Source organism: Cibotium barometz, chromosome 1 (assembly GCF_041138505.1).
Source record: "Cibotium barometz isolate CiBa-2024 chromosome 1, ASM4113850v1, whole genome shotgun sequence".
Classification (NCBI taxonomy): Eukaryota; Viridiplantae; Streptophyta; class Polypodiopsida; order Cyatheales; family Cibotiaceae; genus Cibotium; species Cibotium barometz.
In genome coordinates, this window is record NC_141046.1 from 17,391,093 (window position 1) to 17,414,484 (window position 23,392).

General features: G+C 40.7%; 2 protein-coding genes across 4 annotated transcripts; both read right to left on the reverse strand.

Moving 5' to 3' along the window:
• Window positions 1–1,986: 1,986 nt before the first annotated feature.
• On the reverse strand, window positions 1,987–5,068 carry LOC147641664 (uncharacterized). 2 transcript variants are annotated; one of them, XM_086797961.1, is made up of 2 exons: window positions 4,553–5,068; window positions 1,987–4,311 (listed from the first exon to the last, which is right to left on the reverse strand). In XM_086797961.1, exon 2 carries the CDS (start codon window positions 4,177–4,179, stop codon window positions 2,161–2,163), a length of 2,019 nt encoding a protein of 672 aa, XP_086654087.1. In that variant the 5' UTR covers window positions 4,180–4,311; window positions 4,553–5,068; the 3' UTR covers window positions 1,987–2,160. The 2 variants fall into 2 exon arrangements, with proteins under 2 accessions (XP_086654087.1, XP_086654077.1); XM_086797951.1 differs by having other exon boundaries at window positions 4,543–5,060.
• Window positions 5,069–14,752: 9,684 nt separating this feature from the next.
• TOPII (topoisomerase II) lies at window positions 14,753–23,056 on the reverse strand. Of its 2 annotated transcripts, none has more exons than XM_086797982.1 (22): window positions 22,717–23,056; window positions 21,608–22,204; window positions 21,228–21,520; window positions 20,565–20,631; window positions 20,212–20,482; window positions 19,822–20,021; window positions 19,525–19,734; window positions 19,333–19,446; window positions 19,100–19,210; window positions 18,850–19,014; window positions 18,559–18,744; window positions 18,317–18,472; window positions 18,080–18,213; window positions 17,806–17,974; window positions 17,512–17,700; window positions 17,236–17,422; window positions 17,065–17,114; window positions 16,539–16,964; window positions 16,304–16,427; window positions 16,001–16,080; window positions 15,839–15,917; window positions 14,753–15,758 (listed from the first exon to the last, which is right to left on the reverse strand). In XM_086797982.1, the coding sequence occupies exons 1-22, from the start codon at window positions 22,765–22,767 to the stop codon at window positions 15,007–15,009; spliced, it is 4,611 nt and encodes a 1,536-aa protein (XP_086654108.1). In that variant the 5' UTR covers window positions 22,768–23,056; the 3' UTR covers window positions 14,753–15,006. The 2 variants fall into 2 exon arrangements, with proteins under 2 accessions (XP_086654108.1, XP_086654099.1); XM_086797973.1 differs by having other exon boundaries at window positions 15,839–15,920.
• Window positions 23,057–23,392: the final 336 nt, after the last annotated feature.

Sequence of the window (23,392 nt, forward strand, 5' to 3'; positions counted from 1 at the left end):
CCCCAATCAAAAGATGTATCATCATCCACAAAGACCTCAGAACTACCATCTTGACTACATATCATCTCTTGATTGCAACGAAGAGTATAACTAGCATGTACACCGATATCACCCAAGACCGCATCAACATCATTCTCAACATCCATATCAGCATCCCAAATGGATCCACATGCCCACAACTCATCAGGATACCATATCAACTCATAAGATGGAGGAGAGAAAATATCATCCATAGTGTCAACATGCATATCATTTGTATAGCAAATTGGAGCATCCATAGGTATATAACTCAAGCACATAGGGCTAGACAAGACCACATCTTTACAAGCATACGCACATGCATCCAAACTAGCCATATCGTTTTTCTCTTTGTCATACATACACTCCAAGATCTCTATCACATTAGTGCTTGTACATAACTCCTCATTAAGATTTGCACCATCAAAAGATAAAACATCATCATATGCATGTGACTCAACCTTTGTATCAGTGCTACAATCATCATTGTTGACAGAGGATTTCTCATGTGTAAGCCACGAAAAAGCACAAGATTCATTTACATACTCAAAACATCTATCTTGCTTCAGGAAATTGACTATGCTCCTCACACCTAACAAGTCTGTACAAGCAACCTCAATGCCCAAGCACTCTGGAAGAGTCCAAGCACTCTGGAAGAGTGCCAATGAATAAGAACCTCTCTTGTTTGGCATCCAAAACCATATCCTCAAGCACCTCTAGCTCTTGCTTTAGAGAGCAAAACCTCTTGTAATACATATCCAACTCTTCTAATGTGCTTAGCTTCAATTGCTTCATCACATCATTCATCCTAAATAAAACATCACTTATCTTCACCATGGTTGCACTTCTTTGTATAAATGACCAAAACTAAGGTAACTCAAGACAACACTCCTCAATGGAGGGCACCAAAACACTGTCGGGAAAACAAAAGAAGGGACACCTCTATAGCAATGTATCCCAAGAGTGTTAAATCTTCAAATAAAGAGCACCAAAACCTCTGCAAACAACTTTAAGAAAACCACCATACCAAAGGAAACACAACCTCTTGCGAATTTACAAGCTAGCGTCTACCCAAAAGACCACCACCAAAGCAAAGAAGCACCTGTCCAGATATGGATTTACGGTATACGTCAGTCATTGTGCTAGAGAAAAGAAACCTCCCCCTTCACAAAAACATTCCTCAAACCACAATTTTCAAACATACATAGCCTACAACACTTGTAAGCCACCACAGGTCATTCTACACAACACTGCCTGCAGGTTGTCATAGACTGTGCACTGCGAGAAACTGACCATAACTCCCAAATCCCAACTCCAAAAGGAATGCTTTAAAGCCTCAAAAATTCTCTGCAATTTCTGCAACAAAAGCTCTGAACATCACAAATTCTGAAAATTTATGCATCTACATGTAAAATTGAGGCGAACAGGGTGTTGTCCAGGCAGAGCTACACGTAGACAGGGCTAGTCGAGGGCAAAAACTGCAAGATAAAACCATGGAAGAAGCTCAACGACCAAAAACCTGCAAAAAATTGAACTTCACTTAGTTTTTACATGACTTTAAGTTATATACAAGTAGCACCTCAAAAAACACACAAACAGGCACTGAAGGTAACCCGACAAGTGGTGCTAGTCAAGCGGCTTGCCTTGTATGTACATGTGCTTGCTAAAGCAACTTATGAAGCCCACAAAAAAAAAAAGCCCACACACTTTTTTGTCACTAATTTACAAAAATCGAGATTTCCAAGATACGCCCAACACCATATCCAAGCCAAAGTCTCATCTGTTGCAGTATCCAAGCCAAAGTCTCATTTGTTCTGCTTGCTTCAAGCCTCTGTCCAAGAGCAAGCCAATATATTCAAACCATACTTTGCAGCTAAAGCTTCTCAAACACCGATAGAGCTAAAATGACATACAATCATGCACAAACATGAAATCCTTGCACAAAAGCAGTTGCCTTGCAGACAAGCCTTAAGATGAAAAAAAGTGATGTTTATAGACCGTGGCATAACTGTATTTTGCAAGTTCATTTGTAGATGCATTCATTGTGCATCCATCAAGGGTAAAACTTACAAGTAGGCTAACTGCCCTGACAATTAGTTACAATCATCAAAACAAGGCAAACCTTAGTTACAGATTTTCCCCTCATTTGAACTCAATGCGTCTATTGGTGAGGGCCTCCCCAGGTATATCCTTTCCATATCCACCAACTTGGCAATCAATGGGTGTAGATGCAGAGTCAGCTAGTATTTCAGTTGCAGAAACGTAAGTATTGCACAGATTGTGGAGATTGGATCGTGGGCTTTGTCCGCAACAAACCATGATTCGGACGCATGGGTGTCCAGGTCCACCTACGCCACGGCCTGGTTTGATGAATGATTCCAAGATAATAAGGTGGACATCAAACTCTAGCAAGGAGAGAGGGCAGCCTCTATCATCTCTGATTTGGCCCACCTTCAGGGTTGTGGATAGGAGATCTCTTGTATCTGGAATTCCTGCCCCATCTATACTAGGGCATCCTTCCACATTATGCAGCCGCCAGCTAGATTTCTGAGCAAGGTATCTGAGCCGTCCTCGAGCAACTCTAGCAGACACATGGAGGAAGCCTTGTTCAGTAACCTTGGTGATTTGGGCCAAGCGCACGCAGCCATAAGCGTACTTTCCTGATCTCGAGTTGAAAATGCCAGAGGGAATCAAGCCACCACCACCACTGGGGTTGGAGCCATTGTCTCTGAGATCAGCAGCCCAGGATAATCCTGGCACCTGTAAGAAATAATCCGAACTGTAAATGACTAAGGAGAAGGCAAATTCAAAGTTGTGCCTAGCCACGAAGAGCACCTGCTCTTCCAATGACTTGTCTGCCCTCAGCTGATCTGGCACTTCATGGAAACCATCAAGCAGACCCAGAATCCCCAGCACCCGGTCCTCCTCATGGCTGCAGTCTCGCACCGCTGTCAGCCAGAAAACTTCCAAGCTATCGAACTTCTTTTCTCTTGCACTAGCTGCTTCTTTTGTGCTTCGCACTTTCGACGAAGAAACATCTACTTCCGTTGACCACTTAGATCCAGCGCTTAAGCAAAGCAGAACATCGTACGCTGGAGCCTCCACAAAATACATGGTGCTACAATTAGCAACTCTTCTAATGAGGTGGGGCCTGCTTCCACATTCACCACAGACTTCCTCTGATTTCACCAGGATTTGTGAGCAATCTATGGCCTCTAATGCAGGTGACATAGCCAGACTTTCCACACTGCTCATCGACTGATCACCAGCATCCATTAGCTTCTCAACATGATTCATGAAAGCCTCAGACACCAGAGCATCCTTCTCAGCCTGAACAGGATCGGGGTGGCGATGATGAGGATTCATATTGCGGTAGAGCAAGCCCAAGCAGTCCTCCGTTTGGCAGCAGCACTTACAGAATCCGACAGCTGATTTTGATCTGGAGCTGATGAAGGCATTGATCAGGCGAATGAAGGCAGGGTGAAGGTCTCCGACAAGGAATATGATACGGCTAGGGAGCAGATACTCCTGTAAGGTCCAGACGCGATAGAACCATCGAGGAAGCACTTGAACTGGCCGGCGCTCTTTTTGCTCTATTTCAAAGGGCAATGGTTGGGCACAGAGGCGGCCATACGGTTGCCCAATGCCATTGGGGATCACGTAGCATCCCTGGCACTTGCCATAGTAGTCTCCCATTCGGGCAATTTCCAAGCTCTTCTCATCTATGTCTTTTTGGTTGATGCACAGAGCGTCCATCCAAACGCCCTTCACGCCATCCCTGGCCAGCCACCCCAGCAGCTTGCTCAGTTCCACATAGCACCTGTTCCTGCTTAGATCAGCTTCTTGGAACGCCGCTGCATATGAATCGATGGGGCCACAATTGCCAGTGCTGGCTGTAAGCGCTATTGATGCTCCGATTTCGATGGATAAGTCACGAACCATCTGGCTCCAGGTATGGGATATGATATGGAAATCTTGCCATGCATCCGGCTTCTTGAATACAACCGTTCTGCGATTCCTGAGTGTCTCGACCACATCGACCACCCGAATTGGGTATTCCGAGGGGCTCCTCTGGATGATAACATCGGACAAGTGAGCTCGAAGTGGTGTCTCATCGCTAGAAAACTGCCTTGCCGGTAGCATATTTCCACATACCCGCATTTGAGCTAATATTTCAATGCCTTTGTTCTACCCACATGCACTTCATTCATAACCAGCGTTGCCGGGGAGGGCTCAGGCTCCCTTTCCCCTTTTTTCTTCCATTTCCCAGCTTGTCCTCCACGACACATAGATCTACAAGACAGACAAAGCCGTGATCATTTTGCTGCTAATAAAGTATCCCTTCACGCCAGCATGACGTCCACCCAAACAAACCGCAACACACATACGACCAACATCTGCGTCTCCACGAACACCCTTTGCTTACAGAGAAACAGCAATAAAAACCCTAATGCACATATAAAAATTTGAAGAGAGAGAGAGAGAGAGAGAGAGAGAGAAGAATATTGGGAGGAATTCGATTACCCCCTATTACAGCTGAAGCCTACAGGCTACAAGTTCATATTTTTGGCCTAGCAGGCGCGGTTCAGATTGTGCGGAAACCCCAAAGAGCTTAGAGCTGAGTCGCGCCCAAGATTAGTGGGGGGAGTGGGGGAGAAAGTATTACAATATTGAACACAGGTCGCTCCCATGGAAACTTTCCTTGCAGAGATTTTCATGGAAACGATGGTGCAGGTTTCAAACTAGTAGCGCACGGGAAGGGGCATCGAATGGGGAGATGAGAGGAGGGGAAAGGCCTTCCCTCACAAAAGTCATGGCTGACCACCATAGGGGATGTGATCGGCCGTCCAATTTGAAGCTAAGGCCGCCCACTTAAGCAACTTTGGCCGCCCAAGAAGTTTTAAAAAACTTTATTAGAGGTGAGAAAAGGAAGCAGCGCACAGAACTCCATCGAGAGAGAGAAAGGAGATCTCGCGAGTAGAGGAGAGAGAGTTTGAGGGCGAAGCAGAAGAGAGAAATGTTCAGCACGCACTCGCAATTATTCTTGGAAACATTAAAAAAGAGTGATTTTCATCATAAATGATTTGTATGCAGTCGACACCAATTTTGTGTGTGTGTGTGTGTAAAAGGAAGCTTTCCCACGGGCAAGCGTTTCGTAGAGTTTTCTAGAAACTTTTAAAATAGCTTTTAAAAAGCTGTACTCACAACTGTTTTAGGAGAATTGAGAGCCTATAAAAGGGCATCAATGTGTAGTTGGAATCATAAAATGAGTGTTTGAGCAACTTTGAGTCCAAGCAAAAGCTTATTCCGAGAAGAAACTGTTTCAGCCCAATGAGGCATGATGGAAAATATTTTAAAAAAACACATAGGGATGATGACAAGCACCGTCCCAACAATCCCAATTGGAATTAAAAGGGTGAAAACATTAACCACTCAAGTGACATCAATGACCACCCAAAAACAAAAGAATCAAGAACATAATAATCATGGCCAAATCAAAAGTGGAACATAACCTACAACTTTTTTTCCTTTAAGCAAAAATAACAATAATAAACACATCCATTATCTTTGACAAGCTAAAACAAATCAGCCACTGAGCATGACATTTTAACTTAATTATACATACACATTTGTAAATAACATCCCATCTCATTTGATATTCATTGATCATATGAACTCATACACACTCTATTTTTTGACATGTACCATTGTAATACGTGGAATTCCACTACTCAACTTGAGGGGGAGAATACAGATGGCAAGTCTGAGAGTGGAAGAATACGTGTTTCGACATCATATTGGAACAGGTGTTGCGGTTACCATCAAGTCCAATGTTTCAACATCAAATTGGAACATGTGTCTTGTGGTTGTCAAGAAAAAGATCAACTTTGACAAATCTATATGGACAACATCAACAATACATTTGGCATCTACTACATCCTCTTCTCATCATTTTAATTGTCACTCTTATGAAGCAAAAACTAATAGTTGCTCTCACATACCCAATGCTGAGATTTCACATTAAGGAGTAATGTTAGAATTGATGCTTGTGTGAACGCCCACACTTGAGTGACATATAAAGGGACACGAAGCCACATTATGAATAAATGTAAAGCTTCTATAATTAAAAAGTGGATAAAAAATTGACACATAAATGAGAAGTTGACACACAGATCTGCACTTCAGTTATTGCTTCTCATGCGCCCACATAGAGCTTAAAGGTGAAGTGGCCGCTTTTCTGCACCACCTTGCTTCGTGACTTGACCGTCTTTGATCTAAGGTGCAGATTTTCATAGGAGGGCTGGACTCAAATCTTCAAATAGAAATCATGAAGAGCCTGAATGGTTGTTAACTAAGGCTTGAAATCATAGTAGACATCGTTCTCTTCTCATCTCTTTCAACCTTTCTCTCACTCACACAGGGCTTAGAGCCTAGTGCTCACAAAGTAGAGATACAAGAGCTATCTGTTTCTATCTTACAAAGAGGATAAAGGAGATATTTAGAAACTCACAAAGAGGATGAATGAGACATTGCAAAACTCACCCACATTCCCACATAGAATACTTTCCACAAAGACTCCACGAAGAATGTCTCCTCTCCCTCACTCCAATAATAATGAATCAAGGGATGTAGATCAATCTACATGAAGTGTTTAGGACTTCACTAAGCTCATAAGATGATGTGAAACTCACTCTCCACTAAGAAATGAGACTCAATGATGACTCTTACTAAACACAAACTCATAAAGCATAACACACAAAGAGAAAGATGCCCTCTCTCTCAACAATTGATTAAGGACACTCCCATGAAAGGAAGCTCTCATACCATATTAAATAAAATTTCTTAAATAGAGAAAATTTACGTCGGAATTTAAGTTTCAGAGGGAGCTAGCCACTCTGCCCTCAAACTTTTATTCTAAAGGAAGTAATGTATGAAATTGATATGGTGGTATGGGACATCAGATTGGTTTTATATACTTACTCCAGACACATTTATATCTTCTATCTTTCTACCATCCTATGTGTGCATGTACAACGTGCCTTTGTGGTATGGGACACATAGACTCATCTTACATACGTTCATTTGATTGGTTCACTGCATATGCATTTAGTGTAGATCTAGTCTTCCACATCAATCATAAAGCCATCCTCTCATGCGTTTATGCTATCGTATATCGGGGACGCCCGTATATGGCATGCTTTTGTGTCCTCACTGTTTGTTTCAGTTGGTTCGTATAGAAGGGTGATTCCGTGGGTATTTACGCCTGGAAAACATGTGTGGATGCCTTCACTGTTTGTTTTAGTTGGTTCGTATGGAGAGGTGATTCCTTGGGTACTTACGCCCGGCAAACATGTGTATGGCTGTTATTTGATTATTTATGGGTTGTCTATATCTCTGGACAACGTGGATACCGTCTGTGTATAGCAACGAGAAGTGCGAGGATACCGATTGAGGTGTTGCACTGCATGAGGTGTGCGAGAGTACCGATTGAGGTGTTGTATGGCTGGTGGATTGTGCAGTGGTGTGAAGATGATGATCATTTTTCTTTTGTATTAAACTTTTGTACATGTTATCTTGATTTGATAATCACTGTCATGATCACCAACTTTGGTGTCGCACGAGTTTTCTTGATTGGTATTCCATGTCCATGAGAACCTCTGAGCTATGCCTTTGCGCCATGTTCGGACCTCTGAGTTTACCTTGCAGGTTATAACATCAACAATCTTGTTCTCTTGGCATTTTCTTATGCAATTGAGGACAATTGCTTCTTCAAACAGGAGGACTGTTACAAGTATATATTTTATCATATTTTTTATGAATTAATAATTATACCAAAATATGTTTAATTTAATTTGTGCAAGATTCAGTTTAATGGAAAGTGCAAGTTGGCACAAAATTAATGTATAGGTGTAAATGTGCACAGTCATTTTTTGTAACAAGGCCCACTAGCTATTTTATTTAGGCAAAAGTTTGTATATGTACAAACCTTAGGAGATTTCATATAGTTAAAAATGTGTAAAGAAATACCCCAAAAGTGGGAGAAGGAAGCCCAATATGTACGCTCATCTATTCTTAGATCCTTGGGCTATTTTTATTATAAAATTCTTAAAATACTCAAGTCATGGAAAGGGAGCTACATACTTGAGGGGGCTATTTTTATTATAAAATTCTTAAAATACTCAAGTCGTGGAAAGGGAGCTACATGCTTGAGGGGGCTATTTTTATTATAAAATTCTTAAAATACTCAAGTCGTGGGGAAAGGGAGCTACATGCTTGAGGGGGGAAGATTGCACCCAATCTGTTTCCTTTGTGTGGTACTCTCTATCTTATCTTTTGATGATGATGATGATGCTTTATTTTCTTTGTTTGATGATATGTTACGTTATTTGATTTTAATTTAATTTCAAGTCTTTGTTTTAATAATTGATGTATTTTGTGAGTATTTAACTACTTCTTCAAGAAGTACAAAAAGGATTCCCGTAACAAAAATAAAATCACTAAGATTATCATATGCTAGATGACCCAATTATAGATTGATCATGAGTCGTTAACAACCCTTGATGAAGATTTGTTAAAGAGATGCCATCTACTAAAGAACTAAGCACATACACAAGATTAACACAAAACATTACTCACATAACAAGACTTAAAACTTAACACTATGCAGAAACCAAGATTCCCACAAAGAACCACTTAATATTACTCACAAAGAGAGATGACAAATACTAGAGCTCTCACACATATGTTCTATATAGTGTGATTCCCTCAAATATATAGGCTCTCAAGAAGGGGGCACCTAGAGCCACTTGCCTAACCAACTTGGCCATGTGCCTTCCACCAAATAGAGGTGCCATGAATGTTAGATTGACCTATCTGTCCATGGTACCACACAAAGTAACCATAATTATGTAAACCTTTGCCCTTAGCCTATAATTTGATGTAATCTACCACAAAGGATTTATATATGACCATACAACACATTTATGTAGACCATATTTCAACAATCCCACCCCCTCCCCTCATTTTAAAGCTTCTCACTCACCTTGACCACCTCATCACCTAGATGCATGAGCCCCAACCATTATTGAACCATTCCATGAGGAACAACCCAATATCAATGAGGCACCACTGCTAAACCACACAAGAAGAGGCCTTTAAAGATGATGGAATAACCTAGGGGTATCCTTGTCCCCGTCCATGAGCAGTTACATTTAGTTAAAGATTTTTCACGATGTTAAGGTTAATCTTATTTTGTCTTTGAAGTAAGATAATAGACACAACAACAACAAATTCACAATGGACATGGACGAAACCTATCATAAAAAACTAACTCTCAATTAAGTTGAAGTGTCAAGAAAAAGATTAGTACCTGTGACTATGGAAGTTGTGAACAAATGTGATAATGCAAAACATTAAGCTAAGGTGGATGCAGCCTAAGTACACTCATAATGATGAAAGATTAACACTAATAAAGCTTAGACTCAAGTTCAATTAGATTACAAGATTAAGACTTGTACTCATAGAAAGACTTGAGAGCTTACTTGATTTGATTGCTTGAAAATGATCCCTTTTATATGAGATGGGTACAACTTAGCTTTTTTCAGCTCATGTAAGATATTTCATACTTGCTCATGTGGATCTTTACTAGACTGGGACTCACTCCCTACCTTCCTTGTGCTCCATGGCACCATATTTCTAAACACCCCCTTTTGGTGCCATATTATTAGGCTACTGCAAGGTGGTTAGATGTGAGGTTTTATAACTCCAATACCCCCACATGTACTTAATTTGGTACTCTCATGTGGTAAGTCTTGGCTACAACATGTCATCACCCCTTCTTAGTGCTAACATAGCTACTTAAGGTGGTAAGGTGTGGTGGAAACAATAGAAATGAGATGAGATGGGTGTCTACTCATATGGTATCCCTTTTTACAACATGTACGCTGAAAGATAGGCTTGGGTAGTGAGGTTTTATTTTTATTAATTGCTTAGATAAGTGAGGTGCCATGTGGTCTCCTCTCCTTTTCTTGATGAAGACTTCTTCCTCATGTCGATGTTGATTCCTAGCTTCTCTTCTTGTCCACATAGTTCTTCTTCTTGTTGTTGCGTGGAGTCTTCTTTGTCGTTGTCTACTTCTTTGGCTTGTTTGAACATTGATTTGATTAATGAATGTTGCTTTGATGATGAGGTGCATTGCCTAGGTGTTACTCCTTCCATGATGATCTTGCCATGTCTTCTGTTTGTCATGTAAACTATCTCTTAAGGAGGACCCTTTACATCAAGGCCCTAAAAGGTGACCTTTAACCTTACCTAGAAGATTGGATGGTTGACTCCCCTTGCTCTTGGCATTGGCAACGGCGGCAAGCTGCTTCAACTCTCACAATCACCAAACCAAGTTTCTACAATTGAAGATCTTCCTTCTCTCTTTGCTACTGTCAGATATACTATACACTTGTTTGCAGTCATTTGTAGTCGTCGATTGCTGCATGTGTTATGCATTTTTGAGACCTCAGTTGTACTTATGCTAGAGTCACCTATAGATTGCACATGGTTTTGTTAGGGAGTCTACCACCAAGCTCAAGAGCTGCAACGGCAATTGTTCTTGCTATGCGCTCTTGATGCTGACTATTGTAGTTTTGTTTTCTCTCTAGATTTCAAAATTCATTGCTTGCTTTACTGTTGATGTGCCAAGGTTCCCTCTATTAATATGTTGCTTCAAAAAATTTCTTCAAAGAGCCCTATAAGCAATGCACCTATGTTGAGTAGCTTAATAGAATGATGGCTACTATGATGGCCGCTTAGAGCTTTAGTTGCTTACTGAATCGAGCTTACTACTAGTAGAGTTTACTATAGAGAAATGAACAGATTCAGAGAGAGTTGCAACCCTTTCCTTTTCTAGTGGAGGCATTGATAGAAGAAGATTTGGATGAAATTCGTAAGCTAAACAAGGTTTCCTAGGCTAAATCCTAAGATAGATTAAGCTCTAATATTAATAAAACATAATATTAATAACAACATTTGGATGAAATTCCTAAGCTAAACAAGGTTTCCTAGGCTAAATCTTGAGATAGAGGAAGCTCTAATATTAATAAAACATAATATAAAATCTATAAACCCAAATCACTTGCTATGGCTAGCCCCTAAGGCTCTAATAATTTCTAAACACTCAATCTCCTAATAAGAGCTAAGTTTGCTCTAATATGATGTTGAAAAACGTGAGTACTTGTGTCATGGAAGTTGTGAATAAATGTGATAATGCAAAACACTAAGCTAAGGTGGATGGAACCTAAGTACACTCATAATGATGAAAGATCAACACTAATGATGCTTAGACTCAAGTTTAATTAGGTTACAAAATTGAGACTTGTACTCATAGAAAGACTTAAGAGCTTGCTTGATTTGATTGCTTGAAAATGACTCCTTTTATATGAGGTGGGTACAAATTGGCTTTGTTAGCTCATGTGGGATATTTCATACTTGCTCATGTGGCTGTTTGCTAGACTGACACTCACTCCCTACCTTGTGCTCCATGACACCATATTTCTCAACCGAATGAGCACACATTTAGCATGGCGATATATAATGACAATGCACACACTCAAAAGGTCGAGTCATGGTGGCAAATCAAAGCCCTTTGTGCCAGATGAAACCATGTCACCATACTATTAAGCTACTATCACATGTTAATATTCAAAAATTCTGGAAAAGACAAAGTCCACCTCTTTGTGAACAATGTAGCACCTAGCATTGTAATTCACGTTGCAAGTTGCCAACCAAATGCACTTGGACCATGCATAAGTTAAGCACACCCCCAAAATCAAGAACCTAAATCAAGAAGTACATCCCCAAAATCAAACCTTAAAGATGTGGGAATTCCATGATAAGAACAAAAGGTTTAGAAGAAGGTTTCTAATTTTGTTAGGCCTCCTACCATACACTTCCTTTGGATTGAGGTGCCTTACAAGCATGCAAATCCTTCCATGTTAGCAATCTATAGAGAAGTACTCTTCACATGCTCAATCTAGCCCTTAAAAAGAATCACAAGAATTCTAAGCCTTTTATTGGGTGAGCTACAATAGGAAGAGTATGCAAGGTTTGTCACGATTTTCACATGAGGGGAGTCTTTGCAATGTTCTAATAATCACACATTGTGTTGTAAACTTTATGTTATCTTCTTATGGACTCTTCTAATATGGAAGAATCAATCAATCAATGTGTTGAAAAAAAAAATGTCGAGTGAATGCTCAATGTTATTAAAGATTTAAGGTCATTAAAGTGTCAATATTATAAACTTATTTGCACAATAATACCTCACATGCATCCACCATTGAAATTGATCCACGGAATTAAAGTGAGCCATTGTAGGGTTGCTTTTTTCTTCTATGTGATATTCTCAAGTACATAATTGCTAGATCAAAGCAGTGTTTCTAAATCGAATTCTTATCGTGCTAAAGTAGAGGATAAATTTCTCTTAAAACTTGGATGTTTGCAAACCTTCATTTGCAAACTTTGGAATAAAAGGCATTCAGCCATCTTGTAGACCTATAAACAAGATAGAGGAGAAAAAGAGGGCCCAAGAAAACCTCGTCAATGATGCAATCATGGAAGAGATCGTTAAGGAATGGGAGATCACAAGTCTTGATGAGCCATATGCAATTTGAATGTTGGTGATGAGAATAACCACAACATTATGGAGTATCAACAAAAAAGCAATGTTATTAGCATTAAAGCCAAGTACATACCTAATGGATCCATAGAGGAGAAGTACAAAACCTAGCTAATGGGAAAAGGATTTGCACAAGCTGAGGGATTTGACTTTTAAGAGGCATTCTCTCCCATGGTCGAATTGACTATAATTCACACAATCTTGGCCTTAGTTATGCAACAGGGTGGCCAGTCATGCAAATTAATGCAAAATCAACTTTTTTAAACAGAGGTGTCGACAAGCAACCATCAAGACATGTGATCACCATTTCAAAAACCAAAGTTTGTAGGCTCCAAGTGATGTTATACATGCTAAACAAGCCCTTTGAGCATATCAACAAAATAATTGGTAGTATTATTCTTTCAAAAATCCTATCAGCTATGTAACTTTTTATGTTTTCTTTGAGCAAGGCAGATACATGATTATCGTCCTATGTGGACTACCACATTAATAACGAACCATCAAAAGAAGATATCTCAAACTAAGGAGGTATTGGGCAAAGTTTAAAATAAAAAACCTTGGTGTAATTTAATTTTGTTTGAAGATTGATGTTTGGTAAGAGCATGGCTCTTATTCATCATCACTTTTTTAAAACTTGATGTTTGAAGATTGATGTTAGGTAAGAGCATGACTCTTGTCAATCATCGTTTTTTTCTTAAACTTGATGTTTAATTTGACTAAGGAGATATCAAGCAAACAATTTAAAGTAATAGACCTTGGGGTCATGCAATTTTATTTGGAGATTAATGTTTGGAGCTGACTCTCTCAACAAACATATGTTCGTGAGATCCTATGACATTTGGTATGATTTGGTGCAAATCAATTGGCACCCTTTTGAAACTTTATGGAAGCTCTCGACAAAAGATTCTCCCCCATTGGTGAATGATTCATCACATGAGACTTTGAGAAATCAACTCTTCAATTGGCCAAGCCTTCAAAAAGAACCATTGGAGGCAAGGAAACAATTGTTAAAATACATCAACAAGAATACACACGCAGTAATATAGGAGTACATCAATCTATGACAAGACCTTGAACAAGGCCAAGTAATTGTGATAGCAAGAGGTAAATGACATGTTATTGTTTCTCTTTTGGATTTGGAGATAACTAAATAAAAACAAGCTACCTTGACTCTTTAATTTTCAAGGCTAAGTACAAAGCTCTATGCTCTACTTCATTGAGGAAAGGTGTTGAAATTCAATTCATTACCCTCAACTATGTAACTATGCAAGTGCCACAACTAGCTCTATTTTGCAAGCCCTCCTATTAGATGAGGAGGGAGTCAAGGAGTCTCTTTGTGTTTGAGCATCATGAATGTCCAACAAAACCCAATGTGACTAAGTGAATAATAGACAGTAGATCTTCTTGGAACAAATTATCCTTAGATTATTTAAATGACTTGGGATAAGTCTCAACAAGAACTGCAATATCTTGTATAGCCTAAGAAGTAGATTGGCCAACAAATTGATCTAATTGGACTTAATGTAGGTTGGCAAATGTAGACCAATGTAATCGAACTCAATGTAGATCAATCAACATGGACCGATCTACCATATGACCTCTCCAAAGTACTAAATTACTTGTGTTTCTTGATTTAGCTATCCATCATACTACTTGTGTTTCTTGATTAAGCTAAATTTAGAAAATTGAAAACTTAAACACAAATAATATTGGAAATTTTGGCTAAGAATCTAAGTGAATATTGGGCTCTCTATAAATACCTTGGACTCAGAGCTCACTCATGTTCATACAATGATCACTAGGAGCCTAACAAAGTAGAGGGGTGCAACGACTGGCGACAAATTTAAGTAGCTTGGTTTTTAAGCGGTCATTCGTTATGGTTGTGTGAGCCCACATCCACCACATGCATCAACTATTTAATTGAGTCCAAGCTTAGGCCCAAAATAAACAAGACAAAGCTTACCACAGCATCCTAAAATAGCCACATTTATACATGCCAAAACAATAACCACTAGTTGCTGCATCATGTAACTTGAAAATTTTAAAACTTTGTTAGAAATACCTTCGAACATCAAAAACACCTCTAATATTAAAAAGTGGACGTTTCATGAATTTGCTTGAATTATCATGAATTTGCTTGAAGGCAATCTAACGAGATAGGAAGCCAACAGATTAGACCTGGCGATCGACGTGTGTAACGTAGATAAATTGTTTGGTGGGCAAACAATTAAGCAGGTTGTGCAAAACGTAAAAATGTCGTCAAGTTGATGACAGTCGAGAGATTAGAAGAACTTCAAAAAAGAGTGCGTTGAAGCCTCTTCTCATTCAGACTTCTCACCATCGAAGTCAGATTGGTCATCACCTCCGCTTTCCTCCTCATCATCGCTGATGGTGTACTGCACAACGGTGCGATTGGCTCTCTTGGGCCGCGCTGCAGCAGGAGCTTCCATGGCAGCAAGAGAAACGCCCTCTTCTTCGCCAGCCTCTTCATCTGCGAGCTTCGTCATGGCAGAGCCGCTCTTCTTGTGGAAAGGGGAAGGGCGCATGCGCCTCACCTTCTGAGCAGGGGACTTGTGAGCGGGAGAGCCTTCTGGCTGCTGCTGTTGGGCGGTGGTGGTCGTACCGGGAGGGGCCTGCATCAGCATCTCATCAATCAGCTTCTGCCCCTTGGCCTTGCTGCTGTTGTTGTTCCCCCGTTTCCTACCAGCACCTGCTACTATACCTTCAGGCTTTGCTGACTCCTTTTGAACTGCTGGCAACTTCGTCTTCTGCCCTGCTGCACCAGCTCCCACACCCCTCTTTTTAGCAGCACCTCCAGCTGCCTTCTTCTTCCCTTTTGTGGCCTTGTCAGAGTCCCAATCAGAGTTATCTGCCGAATCATAATCTTCCTCACTCTCGCTCTCTATTACTATCTTTCTTGCCCTGCCTCCGGCAGCCCCCTTTTTGGGTTTAAACGTCTCTTCTTCACTCATAGCTTCATCTGTATCTGACATGTCCACAACAGACAATTTTGCAGCAGCCGCACGCTGTACTGTCTCTCGCTTCTCAGCTATGGCTTGAGCTGGTACAGATACTGCAATTAACAGAGAGCTCCAATTCAGGACTAATGACCATCAAATCAACTAAATCAAAAGTTTTGTCGCTATTGATTACCATCTCCAGCCTTGGAATAGGCAGCCAAGCGCTCCCTAAGGCTCATTCCAAGATCATCATCATCACTTTCTACGGCAGCCTGCTATAATAAATAGCAAACATTAGTAACCTTGTATCTGCACTTCACTTAAAGTTTCAAAACCAAAAGAAAAGGTTAATCACCGGAGCTGGAACTCTAGCTGGTGCTGCCTTTTTTGGTGGTGCCTTAGCCTGGGCTGCTGCATTTCCACTCAAAGCTTTTGCTACACAACGCACAACACAAAAATGGTTAGTGCTAAGAAATGGTTTTATGGTTAGGGAAGCTTTTGCTGCAAATCCCATGAACTGATGACTAATGCTGAGAAAACATGCAGTATTATGCAAGCTTTTCTGCAGAATCACCTAGGACATTCGCATTAAGTTACAGAGAGAAGCTTAGCATGTACAACAATCTGAATAAAATTTGATGTGTTAATAGTTGCTCACTCTTTGCTTCCCCTGATACGGCTGGAGGTTTTCTGGCAGGACCACGTTTGGTTTGCCGCCCTCCCTCTTTTGACATGTGCTTCATCTCGTACTCCTCTTCCTTAGCTTCCTCCAACTCTTGGGCCTAATTCAGACGGCAGCATGCATATTCTTAGAAGCAGCAACTTGAATATAGACAAATCCCTCTAAGGAAAAAAGAAGAGAACGCATTTTGTGGGCTTCACAAGAAACGTACATCCAATTGCTGAAGGAAAGCCTCAAGGTCTTTGATCCACAATGATTTAGGCGTTGCTTTTTTTAGCTCTTCCACATCTCCTTCCAACTTGTCCCGGTCACTGCATAGACTCTGCACTTTCTCCAAAGTTAGGCTTCCAATTGGCATGGATAGTAAGTACTCGTAATCCCCAGCTTTCACCCCTTTCACTGGCTCCTCTAGCTCACTGCCCTCCTCTCCTTCAGGGTGTTCACTTCCAGCAACCGAAGGTTCAGCCGTTTTTGATTTTTTGGGAAAGGGAGTGAACCCTTTGACCTTCAACTCCACCAGAAGTTCTGCTCGCTTTCTGTTATTGACAATTATCTCTCCTTTAACAACACCAAGGACAAACCGAACCTTGTTGTCAAGTTTAAGGAGCTCCAATTGTAAGTTTTCGAGTTGAACTTCCTGCACATTGAGACATGGATGGAAGCTTAGGTTGAAGTCATGACCACAATGATGCAGAAATCCCTAAATTGTACCTACTTTGCAGTCGAGAGAAACTTACCTTCCTTTTGACATACAACTCAAAGCGAATGGAGAAAAATGCCTCCAGGACTGTGCTGTGGTCAAGGAACCAACCATGTAAAACATCCACAAATCCACAAAATAAAAGAAAAGAAATTATCTCAATTGAACATTAATTAGATTTAAGGACCACAGCAAGGTTGCTGGATACTCTGCTCTGGCGTTTCAAATTTTTGAATATGGCCTCCGGCATCAAAAAGGTGCATGTTGCTGGTACTTATGGAAGTCGTTAGCTTAAATTTCTTTAGAATTCCCTCAGCAAGGGCAACAGCCATGTTATTCTCTGATAGCTGCACTTCGAAGTTCACACGGGTATCGGTGTTGTGCTCTCGGTAATCCTATAATGGTGACACAGGCAACGTAAGCTCCCTAAAATGTACTCAACTGGAAGCGGTATGGATTAGACAAACATGGAAGAGAAATGGACCTTAATAAATGGCTCCTTTATTTTATCAGAGGGATTCATCATGCCTTCAAGAAACTCCTTGTAATCCTGAGTCCATTTCCTGACAGGAAGCTCTGTAATCCTTATTGTTGACTCATCCACTTGTTCATACACACCGGTCATTGTGTAGGTCCTCCCTGATTCTTTTGTGACAGTGTGTTCAATGGTACCCTACTTAGCATAAATGAAATAACTCTTAGCCTTGCAACATTTGCGTAAGCACAAACCTATGTCAAGAAAGTTTGATTCTTCAATATTAAGTACATGGTGAGATACCTGAAATCCTTTGTACCATGGATGCATTGGCTCCATTGGTTGATCATTAAGTAGGCAGTGTATGTTGGCCACAATGTCCCTTGGATTGTAGTTCGGAACAAATGTGCTCCAGCCAGTTCCAATTCCTTCACTTCCATTGACAAGCACCATAGGTAATATAGGACAGTACCTGAACCACAAGTTCAAGATGGTCAAAACCCTGGCAAATGGAGAAGAAGCATTTGCCCATGTTTGAAGCATTGAACGGTTGACTACCATAGCAGGAGTTACTTACCAGATGGGTTCAATCAATTGACCGTCTTCTTTAAGATATTCCAGGAGGATGTCATCATCTTTTGGAAAGAGGAATCGTGTCATGGGAGACAAGCATGTGAAAATGTATCGTCCACTTGCATGATCTTTACCACCCTGTGTGCGAAGAAAAATCACAAAACAGTATTGGATACTCTTTGGCACATCCACCAACTATGTGCCCATTGCCTACTACTAGCTTTGCAAAAGGGAATTTCACCTGACTTCTTGTTCCAAACTGTCCAAGTGGAGATAGCAAGTTGATATTATTGCTTCCTACATAATTCTGTGCCATACCTATGATGGTGCTTACAAGACTTTGCTCACCATGGTGGTAAGCAGAGTGCTCTGAGACATAACCTGAAAACTGTGCAACCTGAAAAGAAGTAATACAGCATAAGCATTGGTACATACATTATGCACTAAAGATCCAAACATTGAAGTATTATATGCCAATCTTACCTTTGCCTGTGTGACAAAATTACGTTTGAAAGAACAGAAAAGGATCTTTCGTTGGCCTGGTTTCAACCCATCTACCATTGATGGGATGGACCTCGACAAATCAGCCATGGAAAACAGGATCAATTCTTTGTTGACAAAATCACTGTATTTGATGACCTTCACCGACTGATCAAGGTAGGTTCCAGGCTGACATGATCAAAATTCCATTCTTCAGCTATCATTGGGCTAACACCAAAAAATACTGCACAGCAATATTGTTTACAGTGCATGCAAACAGAGTGAATCTCATACTTCATAATGACGAAGCCAGTTCTTGCGAGCATCAACTTTCTTCTTGCTGAATGCCATCTCAATAGCATCCCCATCTTCCTCAGTCTCCCACGAGAAATCTTTCTTGTTTTTCTCTAGGTCTCTGAAGTACTCTTTGCCTTCTTTTGCAGTACTGGTACCCAGACCCTAAAAAGTGTAGTGACAAGCAACTATCAGAACCAGAAGCTCACCACTCAATTTAAAACGTACACTCCAAAATGTTAAGTTCAACCTTATAGTACTTGATACTCCAGCCAGTTGTATGCCCATCCAGAGACTGTTTCCAGGCTTCATACTCCGGCATTGTGTAGAAGGACAAAACCCTGCCATTTTTATGGGTAGCCTGGACAAAGGTTGGAACATTAACATTGCGTAGCTGGTAATAAAAGCTTACCCAAGAGCTTAGCCCAAGTTGCAAGCACAAAGTGTTGGAGTGGAGTTGCAAGATGGGTCTTCTAAACAAACCTTCACAATGGGAGTGATGAACTCCATAAGAAAAGTTGGAACTTGCAATAGAGATGGCCAGAAGGTATGAATAAAGTTGATGAGCAAGCCTTTGATGTGAGATCCATCATGATCCTGCATATTTTTAGACTGGTGAGAAAGCTAGGAGGCATAATCCACATAAAAAAGTTGACAACACTTGCGATCACGTACCTGATCTGTCATTATCATCAGGTGGCCATATCGGAGAGTCTTTACATCACTGTATTGTTTCCCATGCTGCAGGCCAAGGATCTGCTTGATGTGATTTATTTCTTGGTTCTCCAAGATTTGCTTGTGGTTAGCCTCACGTACATTCAGGAGCTTTCCTCGAAGTGGAAAAACACCATATCGATTACGACCAACAACACTGATACCACTCATCTGCATATTGACACATCCATCAATGCTTTCACCATATGATCAGGAGGCTTTCTTCATACAACAAATGAGCATGATGCACACACTTACAGCAAGAGCTTTTGCTGAGTCTCCCTCTGTTAAAATCAGGGTGCAGTCTTCAGAGTATCTCCCACCAGCATCATTTGCATCATCAAGCTTGGTAATACCAGTCAACCTTTGTCTCTTTGTCCCATCATTTTTCTTTAGTTCTTTGCTTTGCTTGAAATCAGCCCAGGTCAAGACATTCTCAACTACTCCGCACTTTGCCACTGATACAACAGCATCAAATCCTTAGGGACCTGTTGCATTTTGGCAGTCTCCCTTACCAATTATACTATCTTTATTCACTTCAAAAGAGCTAAGATCAATACCTTTTTTTCATGAACTCCTGTTGCATTTTGGGAATCTCCCTTACCAGTTAATTATCTTTATACACTTCAAAAGAGCTAATATCAATACCTTTTTTCATGAACTCCTGAGAGAGCTCACACTTTGAGCCAAAGCTGCTTTGCCGTGTGGTCAGTGTTTCTTTTGTTTGAGAGTCGAAAGCAGGATTGTCAATGAGGGAGTTAACAAAGACCCACATATGATTCTTGATCTGGAATGCTTTCACCCCTGCATTTTTGTTTTTCTTATTTACAATACCCATGACATGGTTCACGATCTGATCCGTCACATATTGTACATGACTACCCCCCTTGATGGTGGCGATTGAGTTGACAAAGCTAACCTGTAAATTTCATAAAAGGTATAATCAGTTACTTGTAAGGTACTTATTATTTAACGAGTAGTATCCCAGTTTAACAACATACCTGTTGGAATTGTCCATCGCTTAAGCTGACACATACTTCCCAACGATCATTGACACGCTCACAAATCCTGAATCCACAAGAATCAATGTGTGATTGTAGTTTTTAAAAAAATAGATTGATATATTTGTATTTCGCAACATAAAAATAAACCAGTGCTGTGTTTATTGGCATTTTTAGACTCCAAACAATCCATTTTTTTTACACCTGACAGAAATTCTACAAACTTGCTGCTTGCTTGGTGTTACTTAAGGTTCATTCACACTACAATTGCAGCACATGTTACGTTCTCAGTTATTCAATTAATGATTTTGCTATACGTCAGAACCAAAAATGGAGGCTACTCATTCCGTACATCCAGAGACATTGCGAAGGCAATGTACTGGTGGAAGAGCCAACAGTTGACCAAATTCTATGTTGATTCTATGGCTGTCTCATTGAACTGCAGCTTTTATTCGGTTTCATTTTTCAACATCATATATGATTGCCAGTCTAGAAAGTCATTCTTTTGCCAACATTTCCATACTTCTGTACTGATGAGGCAAACAACATTGACACTACTTCGCAAGAGGGGAATGCTTTTGCATACATAGAAAGAAATTTGCACATGGAATCAGTGTCCCTTTAAAGATGACATGAAATAGTGATCAAACAAGAGCTTCTAACCTGGGAAGTGGCTCTTCTCTTTTTACGTTGACAGTGTCAAGGTAGAGGCCAACATAATCTTGGAATGACTTTACTGGTAACCTTTGACCATTTAGCTCTACCTTCACTGTCTTTCCAAGGCAACCTGCAATGTCGAGCACTCTCTTGCTCATGAGGGCCACAACATCATATTCAAGTGTTGCCATGCGAAACTTGGCAAGGTCTGGCTTGAATGTGACTTTTGTCCAGTTCTCACTAGATTTGCAAGCTGTGATGATAGGATCAGTCTTAGTGCTCATATTGTTCTTGAAGACCTGTACCAAAAGTAATGTGAATCAGAACACCTGAGGAGTGAAGCATGTAGGTCCTTACATTTGCATATCAAAAGCAGACATGTTTACCTGTTTGTAACGCCTTAACCGCTTCCCGTCAGCTGTCTCTATGATGAACTCTGTTGAAAAAATGTTTGCCAGTTTTGCTCCATAGCCATTGCGGCCACCTGTTGTCTTCTTTTGAGTGTCATCATAGTTGCTACTTGTCAACAGATGCCCAAAAATCATCTCTGGCACATACATCCCTTCCTCTCCATGAATTTCAACAGGCACACCATCTCCATTGTTATACACACTAATCAGGTTCTGTTCAACATTTATCTCTACTTTCACAGAATCCATGGAAGGGTCCCGTTGCTTATTGTCAGCAGCATTTACAAGGATTTCATCAAATATCTTGTACAGACCTGGAACATAGCTTATGCTCCTAAACACCAAGGTTTGCCCCTCGTACACCCATAGGTTCTGAGTGTGCTTCTCAATGGATCCCACATAAGTGTCTGGTCTGAGCAAGATGTGTTCCAGCTGAGTCTTTTTCTGATATGTTTCCTCAATGGTCTTTTCTTGCCTTCCTGCTCCAATATTGGCACCAGAACTGGATTGAAGGGGTTTAGTGGGAAGCTTTGCTGAAGGCACATTGTCTCTCACAGCCTTAGCTTTGGAACCCTGGAAAAGACATAAAATCATGATTTAGAAAGAGAAGCGCTACTTGATGTTATGCTTGTCATGGAGCGCATCCAAAGTCTCGACACCAGTGTGCTAGCAAGATGCCTATGATCCTGAGCACCATAGAAACGAGTAAATCATCATTTCTGATTTACTCTGGATCTTCTGAACAAGAGAGGGGCACAGAAGCTTAGAGGAGATACCCTAGATACAAAACAACAACCATCCAGTTCATAAAACTAACACATGAAAGCCAAAACCACATGTCGAATCGTGCATTTTTAAAACAAATGTAAGTCAAGATCTTGTGACACCGATAACCCTAGGAGGATACATATTAACCAACCAGTTGAAATACCGTGAAAAAGCAGATAAATAAGTCAGCAGGGAAAATTTAACGATGCAGTGTGGATGAAGGACAGACAAAGCTCATCTTATTCTTTTCTTCTGAAACCATGCAGCAAACAGGAAAGGAAAGGGAGAGAACTTTAATTAAAGCTAGCCAGACATACCTTCTTGGGAGCAACGCCGACGTTTTCCTGGTCGATGAGGACGGTGTCCATGGCAAATCAACCGCTTCTCCTGACGCTTTTTCCTGTTTATTTTCTTCTTTTGCTGCGATCTAACCCTATTCAGAAGAGATTCCCAACCTATGCGGATCAGAATCGTTAAGCAAAGTGTGCAATCTTGCCCTCGGCAGCAAAAACAGGCGAATCTTTCAGATCATGGAGAAAAACTCAGCAAATGCAACAACAGCCTTCTTAGTCCTGTTCAAGAAAATGCTAGAAAAACCCTAATAAGCCATGGGGATGATGCTACCCTTCTCTCTCTCTCTCTCTCTCCCCTCGCACTGAGGACCTTGTAAGGCACACCAAGCTTATACTCCCATGGCGGACTCCAAATTCGAATTATCTGTCGTTAATTTCAAATTCGAAATTCAAATGTCCACTAGCTACTAACGTTCCCTGCCAGTAAAGACCCCATGTAAATGTAAAACATCCCCCCGAGGGCCCCCACGGTTCTCATGGCCAGGCAACTTTAAGTCCTCAATAGTTAGGCTGGTTACACACCTAGGTATGACCTTATAATCACCTTATTTATTAAATAAGACCTGCTCTGTAAACTGAGGAGTAAGCTTTTAAACTCTAGGAACGAGTCTGCTCGTCTCTAACCTCGGCTCGAAAAAAA